The sequence below is a fragment of the Tursiops truncatus genome, chromosome 2 (genome assembly GCF_011762595.2).
Source record: "Tursiops truncatus isolate mTurTru1 chromosome 2, mTurTru1.mat.Y, whole genome shotgun sequence".
In the NCBI taxonomy this organism is placed as follows: domain Eukaryota; kingdom Metazoa; phylum Chordata; class Mammalia; order Artiodactyla; family Delphinidae; genus Tursiops; species Tursiops truncatus.
Window position 1 is genome coordinate 125585015 of NC_047035.1, and position 17270 is coordinate 125602284.

General features: G+C 47.9%; 1 protein-coding gene across 4 annotated transcripts in view; it reads left to right on the forward strand.

The window, feature by feature from the left end:
* ADAMTS17 (ADAM metallopeptidase with thrombospondin type 1 motif 17) overlaps positions 1 to 17270 on the forward strand; it is a 355712-nt gene that overhangs the window by 236129 nt on the left and 102313 nt on the right. For 3 of the 4 annotated variants that reach the window (XM_033852069.2, XM_033852070.2, XM_019945892.3), the window contains exons 13-14: positions 1397 to 1563; positions 10227 to 10354. In XM_033852069.2, the coding sequence (XP_033707960.1) occupies positions 1397 to 1563; positions 10227 to 10354 (295 nt within the window). The remainder of the gene's footprint in view (positions 1 to 1396; positions 1564 to 10226; positions 10355 to 17270) is intronic. The other variant, XM_073801336.1, reaches the window with a different exon arrangement.

Here is a 17270-nt window from a genome sequence, read left to right on the forward strand (position 1 = left end):
TATGAGCAGCGCCTTTCCTCCTACTCCAGATGTTTCCTTGAACACATTTATGTAGACCAGGGGCTGGCAAGCTATGGCCCATGGGTCAAATCTGGCCCACCACTGGTTTTGTAAATAAAGTTTGATTGGCACATAGCCACACCCTTTTGTTTACACATTGTCTTTTGTTGCTTTTGGCCAGCAGTGGCAGAATTGAGTAGTTTCAACAGAGACTGCGTGGCCCACGAAGCCAAAAAAATGGACTGTCTGGCCCTTTGCAGAGAAAGTTTGTGGATTCCTGGTGTAGATTATTGTGACACAAAAGCCTAAAGACTTTTGCCCCCTTCTGCTGTCATATCTCTTCCATAAGGCAATCATCATAGGGTGGTCTTACTGTCTGAACACAAGAAATGGCAGAGAGAGGAAAGGAAATATTCAAAATGAAATAGTTAGTGTATCAAAAAATGTCACCTTGCTAACAGGTGTGTACAGTTTGTGAAAAGTCATTGAGTGGAGCAGGTGTGATTTGTGCTGAATTTCAATAAAAATGTGCCGGGGGAATGGTGCGAGGGGGTGGGGACAGTCTTACTCCATCGTGATGCTCTTGGCATCGTGGAGGTGAAGGGTACCATTGAGGTTGCCCAGGTCAGAGTCCTAAGAGGACATCCAGGGCCTCGTGGAAGAGCCGGGCAGAGACAGCGTCAGCCAGCTAGGCCAGGGTCCTGCTGCTCCTCCTTAGTGCCCCTCCCATGTGCAGACATGGCCAGAGAACACAACTGGGTCTCCAGCACTGGTTAAAGCCCCAGACTAAGCACAGAGCATCTAGGACCCAAGACCACAGCATGGAGCACGTGTGGTCTCACGCTTGCCAGGTAAAGGGTGCAAAACTGGGATCCGGCTGGTCTCTACCCAAAGCCCATGAACAAGTGAATTAGTCATTCTTATTCTTTTCATTACAGAGTAAATGAGAGCTATTTATTTACCCATCCTGAAACTTAGTGACCTCTGGAGTATAGCTAGGAGCCACTTAAAAGTCTTCATTTTGTAGGAGACAAAAAGTCAAAAAACCCACACACACCAAAAATTCCCCTTGGGGTTTTCAGTGTTACAGATGGTCAAGTTGTAAGTTCAGATGAAAGACACAATTTGTGCATCTTGGTGAACTGATTGATCCTCACTGTATTCTAATTCCAGATGACCTTGATTTACAGTTCTTGGATGCATTTTTCTGATGGCTCACTTAACATGTCATCATCGTGGGCCTGGGATTGCTGAGAGTTGGTGTGTAAGAGGAGAGGGGGATTGCTTTGGAAACTTCGCCTGCCCCTTCCCCCTCCGGAAAGAGAGGCCGAACCCCGAGCACCCCTGCTATTTCCGCAGCCTGTCTGGTTAACGCAGACCACTCTCTTCCTTCTAGCCCGGGGCCTGGAGGCACACACTGCCTGGGTGCAAGTGTGGAGCACGCGGTCTGTGAGAACTTGCCCTGCCCCAAGGGCCTGCCCAGCTTCCGTGACCAGCAGTGCCAGATGCATGACCGGCTGAGCAGCAAGAAGAAGGGCCTGCTGACAGCAGTGGTGGTTGACGGTAAAGGCATATGGTGCATCCTTTCAGAGCGGCCTCCCTCCCCCGCTCCCCAAGACCATAAACACCTCCTAGGAAAACCCACAGGGCATCCCCACCCCCACAGTCCACCCAAGAGGACACTCCAGTCCTGCCCAGCTCAGCCGTGGACCCACAGGGAGTTGAACTTGGATGACCCAGCTCTGAGATTTCCCAAAAGCAGCTGTGAGGCAGGCAGTGGACCAGATACCTCCTGCCCGCCCCCTACCCCCGTTCTGTTCATAGCAAGGCGGGTGCGCTGGCAGCCTGCCATCTAATACCCTGTGCTGCTGGGCCCAGGCCAGCGTTGAGGAGAGCGAGGCTCTGCAGGAGCAGGACAGCGGGTTTGTGTGTCTGCTGTTTCTCTTTCCAGTGGTGACGCTTTCTTGCATTTCTTTTCTTGGTTCATCTTGGGTTGGCTCTTACTCCTTGACTGGAGTGTTTGGGTAAAGTTGTTTTTTTTTTTTTTAACTTAGGTAACATTGGTTTATAACATTATGTAAATTTCATGTGTACAACACTATATTTTTCACTTGTGTATACACTACAGTGTGCTCCCCACCAGCAGTTAAGTTTCCATCCATCACCATATAGTTGACTCTCTTTACCCTCCCCCTACCTCCCTTCCCCTCTGGTAACCACTACTCTGTTTATTGTATCTATGTGTTTGTATTTGTTTTGTTCCAGGACAGTTTACAACTTGGGGAAGATGATAATAAGCACAGGTCACATTTTCTTTCCCAGAGTTTTCTCCCAAATCAAGAGACTCTGCCCACTGGACATTACAAGCATTTCCAGTGGCTGATAAAATTCGAGGTGGGGTATCAGGTCTATAGGATATGTGATGTTTGTTTATTGTCCATAAGGATCTCCCAGGGCCTAGTTCAGGGTTTTTTATGCTTAAAATTCTGTTCATCTTCAGGAAACAAGAGTGTGTTATAATGATGACAACATGGTCCCATTTATGGAGCATACCATGTGCCAGGCTCAAGTTAGCTCTGCTCATATCATCTCATTAAATATGCAAAACCACCCGTGCAGAGGTGAGAGGTTACAGGTTACGTGACATGTCTAAGCTGCTGCATGAGGAGCAGGGAGGGAACTGAGCTCAGTTCCGGAGGAGCTGACTCAGAAGATAACCAGCTGGCTTCCAGTAAGACAGAAAGATTTCACGAGTGCTGAGTGAGGATGCTTCAATAAGAACTCAAGCAACTGGGCCTGATTTTTACACAGCCTCTGAAGTATTTTGCAGGAGGCAGAATACTTTGCAGGAGAATGAGGTTCCTGTGCCAGGACTTAGGTTTCTTCCCTGTGATCTGAAGAACCTCTGAAATATACACTCTGTTACAAGCTCAAGCGTGCATAACTGTGACGGGGGTAGACCCAGGCAGCACAGGGAATACTGGCCTCAGATCCGCAGCTTTTAACCCAACAACCTGACCCGTCACCTTCAAACTGACGTGGGATGTTCTAAACCAGAGCAGAGAATACCAGCCCACCCAGCCGCGGGCTCATTTTAAAGCATCGGGGAGCTCCCCCAGACGTTTTCCTTTTTTACAAAGACCACTACCTCTGGGAGCTGTGTGATTATAGCCACCCTGTTGCCTAACCAGCAGATTTCCAGGGAGATGGAGCCTTCACACCCTCGGCTTTCCCTGCAGACTAGGGAGAGGGAGACCCGTGCTCCCAAACAGGGGACAGGCAGCTGGAAGCTGGGGCTCACAAAAGAGCCTTGTGGCTCTGCCTGGGCATTCGTCTGATGCAGGAAGACATTTGAGGCTTCTAGACGTCCCAGGCGCACTCGGACCCCTAATCGGAAGGAAGATATTGCTGGCAGGGGCTGCCGTGTTTGCAGCGCAGTGGCAGGTTTTGATGAGAAGCAGCTTCATTTCCAAACCTTCAACCATCCCCAGACTACCAGATAAGGATGGTTTAGGTCCCCTGTCTGTCCTCTCCCACGTCTTGGGAGCAAGAAGAGGTCAGGTCTAAGACGGACTCACCCACTCTCATTTCCTCTCTGCCATGTGCAAGGCCTTGTTATTCTTTCCTTGGTCTCTTGCTCCAGTTTTCAGTTTTCCTGCCTCATTTATGCAATGCAGAAATCCCACTGAAATGTCTGTTTTTCCACAGATTTCTCCAAGTCCAGATTAAACTTCTATTTTACTTCTAACCACTTTTGGATCACTGAGCTCCTTGGTTCCTTATCATTACAGAGGCTGAGGCTGATGTCTGCCCAGATCCCCCTTACAGGAAGCCTCCAAGTACAGCTATTTGGGGAAGCTCATTGTGTTCAGAATGTGTTTTTACCCACTCGCTTTTTGTTTCTGCCAAAGCAATAAATAATTACAGCCAGAGTGCCACCACCTTTGATCTGAAAAGTGGAACCCTACTTGATAAGGACAGTAAGCACTCTGCCTTTGAAGGAGAGACCCCAAGTACAGGGCTTTGCAAGGGTAGCTTGACACATCCCCCTCTGGGGTGGAATTGTCATGACTTCTTGCATATTTGGTTTCATTTCCTTCTCAAATATAAACAGAAGCCAGCGGTTTTTTTGTTTTGTTTTGTTTTGTTTTAAGGAGCGTTTCATGAGGATAAAAACAAAATAATAAATGCCCAATTCAGAAGGTAGGGGGAGAATAGAGATTATAAGTGTTCCTCTCACAACTCGGTTTATAAAAGGCACAATTCTAGCTCAGCCATGAGAGGAACGATTCCTGTGGTTGGGCTCTGGGCTCTTCTGAAGCCCATTATGACTGCCCTATTCATAGCGTTGCTATCGCTGTGGAATTCTTTGGCGAGTGACGCACAGTTCAAGAAAGGGGAAGCTATATTTTTTTCTTTTTCCTCTTATTGAAAAAAAAAAAAAGGGAATTCTTGCAGAGGTAGATTTTCCAAGGGAGGGCTCAGGACCACAAATTCGTACCACCTCCAAAAGAAGACAAAGACTTTCCTTAGAAAATATTTCTAAGTGGAAAAGCCTTTAGACAGAAACCCATTGAGATGGCCTGTTGCCAAACCCACCCCCTTTCTGCTTTCCCTGTGGAATCTCATTTAAGTGGAAGCCTTCAAGAGTTTAGTCCTCCCCGCCCAGGCCAGCAGGCCACGTGCCCATTGAAGTGTCAGAGGCCTTGGCAAAGGCTGTGTCTGGACGTGGAGGTGCTTTCCCAGCTCCCTCTCCCAGCTGCCTCTCCCCGACATGGTGGAACCCCCTCTGGGTCTGAGCCTCCCAAGGGATGGAAGATCTGATGGTCAGGGCTCTCTGACTCCAGCTTGACCACTCCAGCTAGAGCTGCTTAATGAAAAAGAGAGTGGTTGCAAAGATGCAGGGTATCTCACAGGTCCCCAGGGCCGGGATGAAGGTCTGGGGCCAGGGCCTCTGAAGATGTCAGGACCTTCTCTCCGTGTTCACCACAGCCTGCGTTTGTGACCCATTTCTTCTGCTCCTGCTACAGACTGACTTTCTCACAACTTGTCCGCGTACAGGCTGATGGGCAGCCCACTGCACCTTTTATGAAGTCTTCATCCTGTATTCAAATCCTTTGGGGCCAGATGTGGTTGGGAGTCCAGAGCATTTTAGGTGTTAGAAAAATAACAACATGCATCAAATATATATTATTTAATATCCCAGTGGGGTCCTGGGAAGCACCGCACAGTCAGACAAACAGACATCTCTACCAGGCAACCCATGAACAGTCTCTAAGTGGGATACTGAGTACTACCAACAGTCTCATGTCAGTCAAGGCTAATTTTGCTGTCTAATGTATCTGCCAAATATGTTAAAAAAAATGCTTGCAGTTTTCAGAGCTTTTGAATTTCTGAATTGTGGATGAGGGAGTGTAGACTTCTTAGAGACCCATCATCAACCATGAGCAGACAGAACCTCTCTATCTAATGTCAGTGATGATTTCCCAGGAGAGAGAGACTGATTGGTCCAGCTGTGGTCAGGTGGCCATTCTTGGTCCAATCAACTGAGGCCCCATGAGGCCTGCCTATGAGGTTGTGGTGAGGAGAAAGACTCTGATCGGCCCAGCCACAGTCATGTGGCCACTGCTGGTCCAATCAGCTGAGGCCTGGCTATGGGGTCATGGTGAGCAGCTTTGGGGGTAGGGAGCTGAGCAGCCTCCTCAGCGTGTATACCCCACAGAGGGCCAGGAAGGGCTGGGGTGAGCACCTGTGATGACCTCAACCTTAGTGTCTCCACCTTAGTAAGAGTTTGTAACCACTGGCAGAGAAAGAACAAGAGCACTAAGAGCCACAAGTATTGTCTGCACCATCCGCATCCTGGAGCACAGCGGGGGAGCCCTCCAAGCCCCCACCAAGCAGATGTGGTGGTGTGGCTCTTAAGACCCCAAGTCCATCTCACATTCCCTGTCTGTGGCTTCCCCATCCAAGTGTAAGTCCTGACGACAAGTGAACCAGTGAGAAGCTGGGACCCACCCCAAACAGTCAGCCTCAATCCGAATTTAATCTCAGCACACATCAGCCAGGCAAGAGGGATGTTCCAAGCTTCTTTCCTTAGAGTGTATGGTTGTATAACTTTTAAGAAGATTTGACCTCCTTCTGTACAACTGTGGATGTAGGAGTGTTGACACTGCCCAAAGCTGAAATCCAGCACCTCATGTCATTTATCAGGAGATTAATTGCCCGCCCAGGGCAGCTTGGAGGGGAATATTCAGAGAATTTCGAGAGGTTCTGAGCTGCCTCGAGTTTTATAAAGTTTATCCTGAGTTGCTTTGGGACATAGTGCTACACCTTCCTAGAGGTGTGAGGTGCCCTGAATTCTGAGCAGAATCCTCAGGAAAGGAGATGGACAAATGGAGGGAGTTCCAGCTGAGCAGAGGAAGGAAGTATTACCTCTGGACTCTGTTGTGGGGCCTGGGGCTCCCAGACTACTGTAGCCACAGGGGATGGTGTCTGCAGGTGGGAGAGTGGAATACAGGTGGAGTTGAGTGTACCTTGTTGCCTGGGGTCATGGTCAGAATCCCCTCCATCTGAGGTTGGGACCACCTGCTTTGCAGAGTCTCTACTTCCCTGATGTTCACACCAAAGAGCCCAGAAAGGGATCTTCATCCCTTTCAAGTCTGGTCTTTCTAACTTACCTCAAAAGAGCCTCTACTTTTCTACCCAAATCCCATTTTCATCTCTGCCTAAATCAGAGTATACACTCATAAACATTCATAAAACTGGCGGTTTGTTTTCAGCAGCACCATTTTGCCCCCTTGGTATCTTTGACCCCCAGAGTTCTCCGTTCAGAAAGAAAACAGTGATGGTGGAAAGAAACCAGGATGGGACGAAGAGGCCAGGGTCTGGCTCTGCCAACTGAGGGACTCTGGGCAGCCATGCACGTTCTCTGAGCCTGTGCGCTCGTCTGTAAGATAGAATGGCGACAGCACCCACCTGAAATGCGTAGACACTACTTAGCATGCTGCATGGCACCATCATCATTACTACTGCTACTGAATGAATCTCCTCAAAGCTCAGTGACTCCAGATGTTGAGGCAGCACTTCAGTTTAAATGTAATCCATAGTTTTGAAACTGCTTTGTCCAAGGGATCCATCCTTACAGTGAAACACTAGAGGAAGCCCAGTATGTGGAGAAGGTATACCCATCCATTCAAGATGGGGGCTGTGTGCTGCCTCTGTCTCAGTGGCTCTCTGAGATGCTCAAAGGAAACCTCAGGGTCCTAAAGAGCACCTCCAAAATCTTGTCAAGTTAGCCTCCCAGAACCTGATCTCAGTTTACATTTCAGTCTCCCATAGTTCTCCTTTCACTGGCTACCATCTTGGGTTATTCCATCTAAATGGAGGGACAACTGCCCCCAGCTTGCCAGCTGGAGAAATGGATCATTCCTTCTAGTACGCCCTGTCGTCTGACAGCTCAGATCAGACCCATGAGCTTTTCACAGTCTGCCTCATTGGGGATTTGCCGTGTACTTGTCTATAAGACCACCAGGGCCTTGAAAGGCATGCATGACTCATCTTTCTTTCCCAAGCAGTGCCAAAAGAGTGCCTTGTGTGAGAGAGGGGCTCCATCCATGTTTGTTAAATGAATAAACAAATCATTGTTACTTTGCTTACCTGGGAATCTACCCTTCACAGCAGATTTTTCCCTCCACCGCTAACTGGAACAGCCAAGTTGAACATCTCCACTGTGCCCCTGTAGCTTCTTTCTAGTGTTCTAAGACAAGACTTATTTTGTTGATCATGTTGATCAGCAGCGCTCCATGGGAGAGGAGCTCTATGGAAAGCTGTTGACCACAGTGACAGTTTAGTGAATGTCCCCCTATCACAAAAGCTCCAGAACCTCGATAAGACAACATGTCTGCTCTGACAAGAACTCTCCAGCTAGGATGCCATGGTCTACTGAGGCCAAGTCAGCTCTAGAAGCCTTTTTTTTTTTCACCCCTGCCCTTGCTCACCTGAGACCACCAGAAGGACCCACTGGGGAAGTTTCATGGTGGAGACAAAGGGCCTTGCAGAGACAGCACAAAGATGTTGGTGTTTCTCTCTCTGAAAGTTCCTTTGCAAAATAATTGTATAAACCACATTAGAATTCGGTGACTGAGAGAAAAGGTGCATTTATCTTTCTCAGTTGTGTACAAAAGAACAAAATCCATTCATTTATTAAAAAATAAATAATCCTGAAGCTTTCCTACAAAGATCAATTACAAGGCAAGGCAGTCCCCTTTCACCACTACTTTTTCAACATCATACTGGAAGTCCTAGTTAATGCAATAAGACAAGAAAAGGAAATAAGAGGTACAGTAAGTCTCCTACATACAAACAAGTTCAGTTCTGAGAGCACGTTCATAAGTCCAATTTGTTTGTAAGTCCAACAGAGTTAGCCTAGGTTACCCAACTAACACAATCGGCTATTTAGTACTGTACTGAAATAGGTTTATAATACATTCGCATCTTTGAAAGTTCGCAACTTAAAGGTTCATATGTAGGGGACTTACTGTATACAGATTGGGAAGAAAGAAAACTATCTTTATTTGCAGATGACATAATCATCTATGTAGAAAATCCAAAAGAATCAACAGAAAATACCTCCTGGAACTAGTAAGGGATTATAGCAAGGTTGCAGGATATAAGGTACATGTACGAAAGTCAGTCGCTTCCCTATATAACAACAATGAGCAAGTGGAGTTTGAAATTAAAAAAACAACGCCAGGGACTTCCCTGGCAGTCCAGAGGTTAAGACTCTGCGCTTCCACTACAGAGGCCTGGTCGGGGAACTAAGATCCTGCATGCTGTGCCGTGCAGCCAAAAAATAAAAATAAAAAATAAAAGGAACACTGCTGAAATTCTTAAAACAAAAGCACAATGCCATTTACATTAGCACCCCCAAAATGAAATAATTAGGTATAAGTCTAACAAAATATGTATAAGATCTATATGAGGAAAACTACAAAACTCTGATGAATGAACTAAAACAATTATAAAAATGGGGAGATACTCCATATCAATGGAAAGATATCAAGATGCCAATTCTTTCCAATTTGATATAGAGATTCAGGGCAATCCTGATGAAAATTCCAGCAAGTTATTTTGGGTATATCAACAAACTGACTCTAAAGTTTATATAGAAAGATGAAAATATTTACCAAGACCTTCTGTGAGCCAGGTCCTGGGACTGACCTGAGGACAAAAGATGAAAGTTCAGTTCCTTGTCCTCCAAGGGCTCCCATTTCCATCAGTTCTTCAATCTAAAGGTAATTACAATCCATCCTCTTCAAACTCCTGTAGCAACAGGATCCGCCTTATAAGAAATCCCCTTGTATATGGGAGTTGCTCAAACAATTATAGGACGGTAGGATTTGAGGGCTTTAATGGAGGAGTGTGCAAAGTGCAAATAAAGAGTCCAAGTCAGAGGTGGCATGAGAAGAGAGAACTCTGGAGTGGAAGTTTCTGGGGTGCCAGGAATCTTCCAGAAAGCTAAGTGCAGGGAGGGATTTCCAGGCAGAGGGAACAATCTAGGCAAAGGCGTGAGATCTTGGCTTGTTCTGGGAGCTCACTTCGTTCCAGCAGCAGCAGAAACCAGGGTTTCCATCCTGCCTGGGGACATGGCTCTTACAAGTTGTCCTAGAGGATTCTGTGTCCCCTTTCTCTTCCTTATTCCTGCTCCGTTTCTTCCAGGGCCTTCTTACCACATACCACAGCCCTGCAGCTTTTATCCAGAGGCTGGGGAGCACTAAAGCGTTAGCAAAAGCCACTGCCATGGAGACACCCCTGGGCCTGCTCCCCTCACTGGGAGGCCTTCTTGTTCGCCTCCTCCCCCTTTCCCACCCCAGGCTCACCCTTCATACATAGTCAACTTGCTTAGAGGTTAGCACACCACAAAATGTTTGTTCTGCCTGGTATTTTTAATACCTTAAGGAAAAAGAAATACTGTGTCTTTGCAAAGGATAAAGAGAACAAGGTACAGAAAAGCCCACAGTGCCCTCACCTCTATGTCATTCACCTGATTTCTCCATTTTCTGTTTCACGCGTTCCAAGGGCTGGGTGCAACATGTGCCATGTACCTGTGACCTTGATCCCATGCCGACTTCTCGTCTCTTGGGCTGGCCTGTCGCTCATGTGCATCTGCACCCTGCATGGCCCCCAAACCCCATCCCACGTCAACGTCCACCCCTTTCCCTCCTTAGATAAGCCGTGTGAACTCTACTGCTCGCCCCTCGGGAAGGAGTCCCCGCTGCTGGTGGCCGACAGGGTCCTGGACGGCACGCCTTGCGGGCCCTACGAGACCGACCTCTGTGTGCACGGCAGGTGCCAGGTGACGTGTTTTCCTTGTGTCCTTGGCAGGGCTTTGGAGGGGAGGCTCCCTCCAGAGGGGCTCAGGGTGGCGGGGGCCTGGGTGAGGAATTGCATTGGTGGTGCTGCCACCTGCAGCCTGGCACCCCTTCCTCCCTCAGCAGTGACTGAGCATGAGGCCCAAGTGCAGGCCACCCAAGAGTTGAGGTGCTGCAAGAGTAGTGGCAACATGGGTCATCTCAAAAAATTTGGAGTAACTTTAGACATCATGACAAAGGGAAGAGCAGATAGACTACTAGGTGGGACTGGAAGATGTATACGAACATACGTTTTTGGACAAGCTGTGCTTGTTTAGCTATAAAAGATATAGTAAAACTGAGCAGATGCCTTCACAGGTGGTACCTGGGGATGTGACTGTGCTTGGCTTTTGGGGACTGCTCCACCCATTGGAATATAATCCCCAAACCCATCCTGATGTTGGATGTCTGTGATTCATTAGCGTGATGAAAGATGTCATTTAAGAATACAAAAAGAGAAAGGAGGGAGGGAGGGTGTCCGACCATTTCAACCCTAGTGGATTTTTTTCCCTGCAAAGTCCAAACTGGTCTAAGACTAGGATTTTTCAGGGAAAAACTTGACAGTATCCAGACTCCTTTGGCACTGCCTGGCTTTGTTATCAAATACGAATATGTAGGGGTGATAGACACTTGGTGCCCCAGAGTCTTGGCCAGGCATCCTCCCAGGGAAGGAGGGGCGACAGGCCCTCAGGGCTGCTGCATTGTAGCAAAGAATGGGCAGAGCCTCTGGCGGAGATGTGAACAATGATCTTATCATTATCATTGAAAGAAAAATGGCTGATGGTTCTGGTTCTTTGGTAAACCTGCTAGCAAGCCAAGTGCAAGATCTGTTTCTGTCCTAAATTATACACTTGCATGGGCCATGGTGCAGGCCAATGACGTATGTTCCTTTAGCAAACATTTCCCAAGTTAAAAGCACTTGTATTCTTTAGAGCAGCACCAGCTGAGCCACCTCCAGCCTCTCACCAGCATCTTCTGCAGTGTTCTTATCAATGTGGAAACATTTCTAAGAATCCTGAAATTTTCTGGCCAGTGCGGTCCACGTTAAGTGACCAGACATGATTTCAGCTCTAAGCGATCAGTGCCAGTGTGCCCCTTCCGTGACTTTGGTTCTAACTGCAGCCTTTTCAATTAGGGAATCTCCCCCATACCATGACAGTGAAACTCTCAGTCCTTTAGTGAGTACAGCAGGGTTTTTGAGATGCCACTCAAGATATTTCAATAGCCTTAAGTGTGCAGTCATCAGGGCACCATCAAACCAGAGCCTGCCCTGCACTTGGGTGTGACACGAATGACATGTGTACCCTCGCCTTCCCATTCCCACCCGCATCCCATTCCACCCCCTAGTCCATCTCAAATGCCTCTACCACCATCTTCATCATTTGCATTTACTCATCCTGCGCTGAGACTTAGTGCTAACCAAACACGACCCCTCAAGGCAGGGGGCTCTAGAGCACGGCGGCGCAGACGGTGGCCCCTTTCACAGTGCTGTACAGCAGGTGGGGCTCACGCTCCTTAGAGCCTCACCCTGACAATGGGGAGACAGCTGCCTGCCAGTTCTTGGAAGTACCATCTCCTGTACCTGGAAGCATCCCAGAGACCCACTGCCTCCAGGCCGCCCACCAGTCCTAGCAAAAGGACCACTGTCCTGGGATATGGCAGCACACCTGCCAGCAAGCACCTCATGAGAGAAACAACTTGCTTTCTGAAGGAAGTTAAAAATCCCATCTGTAATTTTTCTAAGAGTGCTCATTCTTCAGAGAGAATCTATGAAGGTTAACTTTAGCCCAAGGTTAACTCAATTCTCACAAAAATCCAAATTAGTAAAGTCAGAGTTAATGAAGTTTTATAATAACATTGAGCATATTTAAATAAGACTAAGAAATTAAGTACAAATACAGTATTTATGCCTAGTTACAGTGATTGCCAAAGTGGAAAGTTCTGGATTTCTGTGGTCCTTGTGGATGAGTAAGGCAAGGAATATTGGTTAAAGAGAAGAAGAGTAATAGTAATAAAAAGATATCTCAGGGGTTTTGTGAGCAGAGGGTCTGTACCTATTCATCAATGTCGTTATCTATCCATTATCATAGTGGATAAAAGGTAGAAATCATCCAAATTTTATGTAAGACAGCACTTCCAGAAATGTTGCCATGGTTTACTTGCTAGCTTTTCCCACTGTTCCTTTAGCTATAAATTTTGCTATTTTGGGGTAGCAGAAGGAGTTCTGGGAAATTCTGAGAAACATGGTGACTAGTTGGTGGGGAATGGCAGGGACGAGAGGCTCCAAAATGGCATTTTGAGAAGATTCCACTAAGCTCCAAATAGCAGGCTGATTCAAACCATAACATGAAACACGAAAATACCATTTTACTCTGTTTCATGAGGACTGAGTTAAGTTTCATTTCAGTGAGTCACAAATTACTTAACATGCTGAAATGAAACTTAACAGCGCTCATAAAAGTGGGAGTGAGTTGGGGGAAGAAACACAAACATTGTCTATTTTTCAGCAAGTCCCTATAAATCAGGAGTCCCATCATTAATGATTCCTACTGTTGGCCTCCAGAAGCAAGGAAATCAAGTTAATACGCCTCTAATGTGCAACTTGCCTCAAAGCTGCTGACCGGCAGTGGGTGAGTCAAATGGATGGACATGTCTGCATGGACCTGGGACCAGATATGCTTGGCTTTTCTTTAAGGCCTCATCAGCTAACGTACACTTGCAGCCAATGTACTCCGATTACAGTCACATTTCCTTGGGACCCTAACTTGTGTACATATCCCTGGCTTGATGAACACCGAAACAAAACACCTTCAGGGCCTATAAGCTTATTCAGTGGAGGGATTGTGTCTGATTGTCTGTGTTCTCCAAGGGGCTGGCTTAAAGGACAGACAGCCTCTGATTGCATTTTGCAATCAGAAAAAAGAGTGGGTGGGTCCCCTGCTCTTAGGACTTCAGCGATTCTGGAATCTGGAGCTTATTTCAATGGACCATTTTCATTGCCCAGAATTTATTGGCCTCTTATTTTGTGGTCTATTAGGCAAATGGAATTACTGCTAGAATCTAGGAGAATTATAAGAGGTTCTGGCCTCAAGAGTCCCCCTGTGTGAAAAGGGGTAACAAGCATGCAGGAATCTGTACCGGGTGTTTATGCATGCATGGGCCTTTCAACAGTGCTGAAACTTTATCCACAGCAGTGCTTAAAACTCTGAAGTCATTCCCTGTATCCCTTTTATCTGATTAACCTCCCATAGCAACTTCTGGATTAAGCCAGCAGACTGAGCCACATGTTCACCCCTCTTCCATCCCAGTACTCCACTAATCCAGTGGTTAAGGCAGCATAGCACAAACCGTGGTGGTGAAGAGAAGCAGAGGCCACCCTTTGACAAAAGGGCAGAAGTGGATGGAAGTTTCACTGAAGAAACAGAGGCCAAAACTGGAACAGATGGAGAGTCACAACCAGAATGAAAGCAAGATGCTTGAGGAAGTCTAGTACTTGGGAATGGAGTGGGAGGGAGGAGTTGGCTGAAAATAATGAGTTACCATTGCTGACCATGCCCAGCCTGGCACTGGGAGCTTGACGGGCTGTTAGGAAGTTATCTTCAGGCTCTTTTCCGAAGTTGTGTGATAAGCTGTTCAGGGACAGCTGAAGCAGGGGAGGGACCCTAGTATTCTAGCATAGCGCCCACCCTCTGGGACTGGGGGCAGAGCCCAGCTTCCCTCCCGCCAGTCCCGAATGGAAGACTGCCACCCTCACATCTGGAGTTCCATCAGTTGGCCCTTCTGTGCCTCATTCTCAAATACGAGTGGTCAACCAGAGATCATCAGCTCTCTGAAGAAAACCAGCAGCAGGAATGAGAAAGACCAAGAAAAACAAACAGGAAAACTGACCCTGGCAGAAAATTGAGATAATTACTGAATTCTGTATGCAGCCAAATGATCAACCAAGCATGCAGGCAAAATAAAGTAATTTTGAGACATGGAAGAACTCAGAAATTTTATTTCCCATGCATCCATTCTGAAGAAATGACATGTAGTTTAGCAAGACAAGGGTGAAGTCCGGAATGAGGAAGACGAGCCCAGCAGGACTTGGTGGAGCTGACCCAGGAGCCCAGACAATGCTGGGATGGGGGCTGCATCGCTGGCTGAAAGTAGCAATTAAATTTAAAACAAGAAGTCAGTGGTGTCCCTCTAACAGCAGAGAGAGAGTGAGGCAGTAGTTGGAAGATAGCTATTAAGTTGAAGAAAGGAAGTGCTTCTCCTCTCAGCCAGAAAAATAAACACAAACAAGACCATCGAAACCTGTGTGAGGAAGTCCCAGTTCAAAAATGAGAAAGTTAAACTGCGCTGTTGTGGGAGGGGTGACTCTGCTGTCAGGCTGGGGGTGCAGAGGGCCTGGTTTGAAAACCAGAGTCTCCTATTCCCAGTTTGGCCCAGGGCCCAGCTTGATGAGAGGTCAGCATTTTTATGTGTTTATTGAACACATATTCTGTGCTCAGCACCATGCTGACCACTGTATCTGGGTTAAGGACAAGAGTACAGAGGATTATAAGACACTGTCCTCCACATGCTTATGGTGTGTCTGTCGGAAAGATGAGACTGACTCGTGAAACCCTAACAACCACAGGTGAAGGTGTGATTGAGAGCCAGTGAGGGACTGGGTTTAGACAGAGCAGAAAGAACATTCCATGTGCTGGACGCTGAAAGGTGCTCTGGGCATGCAGTGCTCAGCAGGACCAAGAGGGTTCCTGTCCCCATGCACCGTACAGACAAGAAACATGTAAACTCACAGACCTGGTCATTCCTGGGACTGGCCCGTGTGAGGACGAAACAGTGTCGTAGACAGTGGGCTGCGAGTGGTGCAGCAGGGCCCTCCGAGGAGACAGAGCCAGCCCAGCGGAGACATGGCAGGGGGGACACTCCCAGCAGAAGGCAGCAGGGGCGAGGCTGGCACATTCCAGAAACAGTGGAGGGCAGGGGGCAGAGGCTCCAGGCAAGGCCTGGGCCGGGCAGGGCTGGGCAGGCTGTGGCTGGAATCTGGGTTTATTCTGACTGTGGGTGTGATGGAGCTCGCGGGAGCTGGAGGTGGTTGGACTCAGTGTGCACTTGGAGAAGGAGGGAGGAAAGCTGGGGGACTGAGCGGTTGGGATGAGATCGGGGAGGGTCCCAGGTTCCTAAGTGCAGGCATACTTGATAGGCAGTGGGGTCCACAGCCATGACCAGGTGAAGATCAATCTGGCAGCAGCGCGGAGAAAACCAGTGTGATAAGTCATTTGCTGAGTAATGAGAGGGTCTAAACTGGGCAGTGGCCATGAGCACAGAGAAGAAATAGACACTAGAGAGGTTTCAGGGGACAAAGCCACGAGGCCGGCACCTAAGTGAGTATATCAAGAAGAGGGGTCGGAAATGGCCTGGAGGCCTCAGGCTTAGGGCCGGGAAGGCAGCCATGTCTGTCAGCTCCAGGAGGGCAGCAAGAAGCATCCAACAGTAGAACTGAGAAGTCAGGAGCCAGCAGCTTTAGAGGAGGAGCCGGTGTTTCAGTGTGGCCCCATTGAGGTCAGTGTCCTGGCCAGAGAGTCTAGGGGTATTGTCAGCAGACCGGCCCTCTGTGAGCCTGGGTGGGAGGGCGAGTGTGAGGTTTAAGAGCCGTCTGCATGTGAGTGATTGTTGCAGCTTAAGGAGAAGGTGACATTACCAAGAAAAATCAGAAGCAGAAGGGGCACGAGAGCTGCCCGCTTTCGGAGAGAGGCGGGGGAGGCAGAACTGTCCAAGGGATCAGTAGAGAATCACACAAGAGACGGCTCGGATGCCCGCTCCCTTCTCGGCCTCTGTTTTAGCGTCTTTATTCCAGGTTAGGCATGTAACAGGAGTCCAGTAACCGTGCTTTGGGTGAATGAATGTATGCACAGCCGCAGATGGGGTATCATCAGATGCTACAGAGTGACAGGTCAAAGATGAGGATGGAGAAATGGTCACTGGATGTGGTGACCAGGAGGTTATCTGTCACTGGTGATGGCCCATCGAGCAGCGGCAGGATTCTGGGGGCAGAATCCAGGTTTCAAATCACTAAAGATGGATATTCTTCACTTCTGTCCTGTTCATGGTCCATCCCTCCCCCTCCTCCAGAACATAGTTCTGAGCACTAATGCTTTTCTAGTCTTTTTGCATGTTTCACAGGAACTGTCTCTACCAAAAGAACTTGTGCTTTTCCTGCCAGGTCCCTACCATCCTGAGCCTTTGATTAATTATTCTCCAGACAGTGTCCTCCCCTTGGTGTCACACACACTCTGACTTCAGCAGAGCAGGGCTCTGACCAACAGATGCTGAGTAGGAACTGCTTTGGAAGCTCAGAAATGGGTAGCAGGAATTCCTAGTGTATGTAGAAAAGTGACCGCCGGGGATCACCAAGATAACATGGGAAGATTCAAGAGTTTATTGTTTGGAGTTTCCTTTAATTTTGTCTTCTTGTCCTCTGGAACACCAAGCCTCATAAATACAGACATTAAATCTCCTCTAACATTCAGTATTTTGGGGGAAAAAAAGAATCCCAGCCCCTTCCAAGAATATCGTATGTTGCTGGCACTACTGCGTAGCAAAGGGAGAAAATGCCACTGCTGGCAGATTAGTTTGGCTCTTGCCCCTTGGTTCTCAGATTTGCTGCTGTTCAGACACAGACCTCCCTGTGTGCTCTCCCTTTAAATTCATCTTGGCATCTAATACCAGGCAGAGAGCAGAGCACACAAAACTGTCCCAGTCCCTGGGTGTCCCAGAGAATTAATATACAGGGTGACCCCGCAAGCATCCCTGTTTGCACCTGACCTAAGAAGCCCACTGGGACAGACCATGACCCGCTGCAGGTGGGGC